The following is a 4738-nucleotide window of genomic DNA, read 5'->3' as shown; positions in this document are numbered from 1 at the left end:
TGTATAGTTAGGACAAAGGAAAATAATAAATGAGTCAATTTATAGCTCAAAAAGTGAGTAAATAAAATAATCAGTTTAAGACTCAAAAAAAATAAATTAGGGATAATCACAAAATAAAATAGCTTGAAAGGCATATACGTTCCAAATTTTTTGCCTCAAAGGCCAAAAAATAAAGGTTCTATTTAATTCAAACTATCATACCGCCAACTTTAGTCAAGCATATATAATAAAATGACATTCTGAAAATATTGTTAACCATTTGTATTCCAACTTTACTGATTATATTGATTCATGTTAATCAACATTTGATTACGTCCTTAAAATTACCATTAAGTTGTATAGTGGATAACCTTAATTTATTTCTATTATAGAAGTAAGATAGGGTACATCATATGGTGTATTATAGAATTTCATAATAGGTCTTACAGTTAATAACTATATTCAGGCTATTGTGATAAATTCAGTTTTAGTATTTATGGCTCAAGAACTATAATAGTTCTGGTCAAAGCTAGCACATTAACATTAAGTATTAGCCATAAATAAGCGTGAGTGGTCATTAAGCACACAACACTAAATTGAATGATTGCAGCTGCAACATAAATTTAAAATTCATAAAATAAACATGGGATTAAGTTTTCCCTTTTGCAGTTTTTGTTGTACAACTAAAATTATTTAATGAAACTATTATTTTGATATTTTATCATATTTATGTGCAACTTAATTTCATATGAGAAAATTATCTTCATAGAACCAGAATAAGCATATGATTTATTTGCTTAAGTATAGTGCCACATTAAGTACATGTTATGTAATAAATATATCGAAATATATAAAAATAATACTCATCATATAATGAGGATCTATTGCCATGCTTCATATGTTTACTATTTAATAAGGATAGTTGTTGGACTTAAATGGTAAATTTAAATGTTATCCAAGTGGAAAAATATTAGAATATTTTATATTCACTAAGTCAAATTTCAAATTTGATGTGATTTATAAAATATGTAATTAGTTATTTGATAAGTAATTTAAAATATTCTATTTATGGTTAAATTTTGTTTTACTTAATATTCTATTACACAATTTTATTTTTTAAATTAATTCTCAAAATATTTTAACAATTATTGTGGCACAAATACTAATGGAAATTTCACCTATAAATGAAGGGTACTGATGTCCAAGCTCACTACTTATTCTGTGAAAAATAGTAATTTTTTCTAAGAGAGTTAGAGAGAGCTTGGAAGTCTGAATACCAACACTAATGTTAGTTTTGGTTTTCATTTGTAGATCCAAAGTTTATGGGATCGAAGCTTAAAAAAATTAACAGTTGAAGGTATTTCGGTCCAATCTTCATGTATGTTCGATTTACAGTTTTATTCTGCATTTTATACTGATCATATATGCTTCATGCTTTACAAATAATTACGTACAATTACTGCTTAAAATATTATAATAAAGGTATTTTAGTGCCTCTCTTATTATTGTTCTTGAATATTTATCAATGACATGGATCATGCTACGAATTCAATAGTGATAACAAGTATTTTTCATATTCAAATGTTCACATCTAAGTCTAACCTATATTATGGTCATGGTTGGTTCCTAGAATGTATTATAATAAGTGGCTGGTTTATAACATCTCTCTATATTGAAGACTAGCTAAAGATCATATATTTCTCACAAGCATGAAACTTGCTCAAATTATATTTTAGATAAAACAATGCCCCAAAAGTAGAACACAACAGAGTTCAAAAATAAGAAGAGACATACTCTTGTTCAGTTATATACACTGTTCTTTAGATTGACAATGAAATCTAAACTAAAAGTAGTAGGAGTTTGTATAGTAATAACCTATACAGTTTCCGTTATACATTCTTAGACCACAACCAAACAATGGCACCAAATTTTGAGTACTTGTGCTATGAATCTTAACTTGTATTATCAGGTTAGAAACGTTACTAACATGTTTGGAAATGCCATGTAATGTAGTAACGTTGTTAACCTGTTCACAAGTTTGAAGTGTCCTGAGATAACAGAGAAATTTCAGATGGTATTTCATACAAAGTCCTTTTCAGATTGCATATCTTTCATATCAACTTCAAGGGCAGTAGTGGAGTTTTCTTTGTACTTATACCAGTTTGCACACACCAAGAAACAACCAAAATTTATGACTCCCATTGCAGCAACCAAGTAGTAAAAATAATCCAATCTTCCCTTGTTAAGGTCTTCAGGTAACCAATTTCCCATTTTAGAACCAGAAGTCAAATGGTGAACAAGTGACAGCAAAAAACCACTCAAGTAACTAGACGCTGCAAATCCAATAAACAAGAAAGAACCACCAATGCTTCTCATGTTCTCTGGGAACTGCTTGTAGTAGAATTCAACTTGACCGATGATAGTAAAGGCTTCGGAGAATCCTATTAAAGTCAACTGAGGGACCAACCAAAAGGCAGAAAGGGAAGAAATTGCCCCTCTTCTTGGTTCTATTTGTATTGGGTTAGTGAGAGCTAAAGTTCTTCTCTTTTCTTCAATTATGGCTGATATAATCATGGTTATTATGGCAAGAACCAAGCCAAAGCCAATTCTTTGGAGCATTGTTATGCCACCTTCTTTTCCAGTGATTCGCCTTAAAGTAGGGACTATGAGCCGATCATAGATGGGTATCAAGGTTGCAAGGGCAATCATGGTGAAAACTGAGTAAGAGGCAGCTGGGATTTTGAAGTTAGTGTTGCCAAGACGTCTATTGGATTGAAGGGCTTGAAAGACAACATAAGTTTGTTGTTGATTGGTAGCAATATAGTAAATAATGCATGAGGCCCATATGGGAATAACTCTCAACAAACATTTGACCTCCTCAATTTGTTGCATACTGCATAATCTCCAAGGATTAGCAGCTGATCCATCTGAATTGATTGTATCTTCTGGCTCCATTATTGCAGCTTTGTCTAAGCATCTGGAAAACAACATGTTGCATTTTGGTTAACACATCAAGCATTTACCATCTCACAGTACAAAAGATCATTATTGGCTTTATGCTAAGTACTTAAGTACGTTGACTTTTCTAAGTTTGGCATGTTTAGATCTTTTTACTTTCATCAAATTCCTCCCAAAGGAAATTGTATTAATTATTTAAGTTTCTCTAACCTGAACTGATCAGTATGATGAAGTTTAGAGTTGACAGAAGATTTAGGAACATGATTGAAAAGGGACATCCATGGCTGCTCAGTCAACTTCAAGTGCCTCTTTCTTACTGCAGCTACAATGACTCTCACAGCATTCGTCAATGGACTACCATCAGGCTTCACTTTGACATAAATTTTAGAACCAGCGAAGAAGAATACGCAAGATAATAGCATGAGGAAACAAGGAATGGCCAGACCCCAACCCCAGCTCACATCAGATTGCACATACACAATGAATGTCAAGGAAACCATCATGGCAAAGGTGAAAGTGAAGTAGTACCAATTGAAGAAACTGTTAGCTCCTCTCTTCCCAGATTCTGTATTGGGATTGAATTGGTCAGCTCCAAAGGCCAAGTTACATGGTCTAATACCACCAGCTCCTACAACCATTAATCCAAGCCCACTTAGTAAAAACAAAAATTGCCATGTTGTTGGACCAGAACATGTTTCACTGTCCTCTGAGTGACATTGTGGAGGATGAAGATTAGTTACTGCTGCTGTTAGTGTGAGAACCAACATTCCCTGCCATTATAAAAGTTTATGTTGACTGAATTTGTAAAACTTGTGTAATTAATAAGGAATAGTAGTAGTATTAATATTATTAGTTAGTACCAGAAAGGAAGAGACTGAAGCAAAGCCTATAGTCTTGTAACGACCAAAGTAAGTATCACATAAAAAAGCTCCGGGTAGAGAAGCTAAGTTGGTTGTGCCATGGAAAACTTGGACAAGAGTTGTAGCAGTGATACTTTTCATGTTGAATACGGTTGTGAGATACACCAAGAGGTTGTGTGAAGTCCCAATTGTCCCTAGCTTCTCAAAGGCTTCATTCCCTGTACATAATATATGGTTTTTAAATTGATGTAATAATATTGTTTCACACTAATTAAAACCAGAAGAAGATGAAGTTAAAAACAAGAAAAAAGAACAAGGAAGAAGAAGGTTCTGTGTTTATTACCTATGATTAGTGGCATGGTTTGGAGTCCCTTGTAGTTGTAGTGAACCTCAGACTCACCTGTTGTGTGGATAGCTTTCTCATTGTTTTCCATGGTTCCTTTCTTTGGTTCCATTGAGTTGATCAAAGAAACCTATCTCTTCTATTTAAAATTGCTTATAGTTTGTTATTTACTTATATTAGCTCAACCTCCCATATGAGTACAAAAAATGTGAGCTATCTGTCTCTCTTTAGCTCACACGTATTAACACTCACATCACACATTACTCATCTCTCTCTCTCTCTCTCTATCTCTCTTTTGTTATTTTTCCAATTGAATGTGTGTTTTATAATCCATTTGACTGTCTCATCAATATTAATATGCATGTGCTTCAAGTTGGTACACGTACATTTCTCTTCACAACTGTTCATATTAGCGCAGTGTGAATGATTGAGACACTGTGAAAGCTAAAGCAAAGCAAACTCTTCGTATCGTTATGTTTTAAATCGCTATAGTCTCTCTTTCATTTTCTGTCAAAACTCAAAACCACTATTGTTACATTTTCATTCATACTGGTTTAGGAAAATGTTACATTGGTTATATAACTGATATGATCCGAAC

General features: G+C 32.8%; 1 protein-coding gene across 1 annotated transcript; it reads right to left on the bottom strand.

Moving 5' to 3' along the window:
* Positions 1–1750: 1750 nt before the first annotated feature.
* Positions 1751–4462, bottom strand: LOC115709842 (protein NRT1/ PTR FAMILY 2.9). Its single transcript, XM_030638078.2, has 4 exons — positions 4141–4462; positions 3798–4015; positions 3148–3707; positions 1751–2956 (listed from the first exon to the last, which is right to left on the bottom strand). Exons 1-4 carry the CDS (start codon positions 4250–4252, stop codon positions 2059–2061), a joined length of 1788 nt encoding a protein of 595 aa, XP_030493938.2. The 5' UTR covers positions 4253–4462; the 3' UTR covers positions 1751–2058.
* Between the last annotated feature and the right edge of the window lie 276 nt (positions 4463–4738).

Source organism: Cannabis sativa, chromosome 3, assembly GCF_029168945.1.
Source record: "Cannabis sativa cultivar Pink pepper isolate KNU-18-1 chromosome 3, ASM2916894v1, whole genome shotgun sequence".
Classification (NCBI taxonomy): domain Eukaryota; kingdom Viridiplantae; phylum Streptophyta; class Magnoliopsida; order Rosales; family Cannabaceae; genus Cannabis; species Cannabis sativa.
The sequence above is the reverse complement of the archived record's forward strand: the minus strand, read 5'-3'. Positions and strand labels throughout refer to the sequence as shown.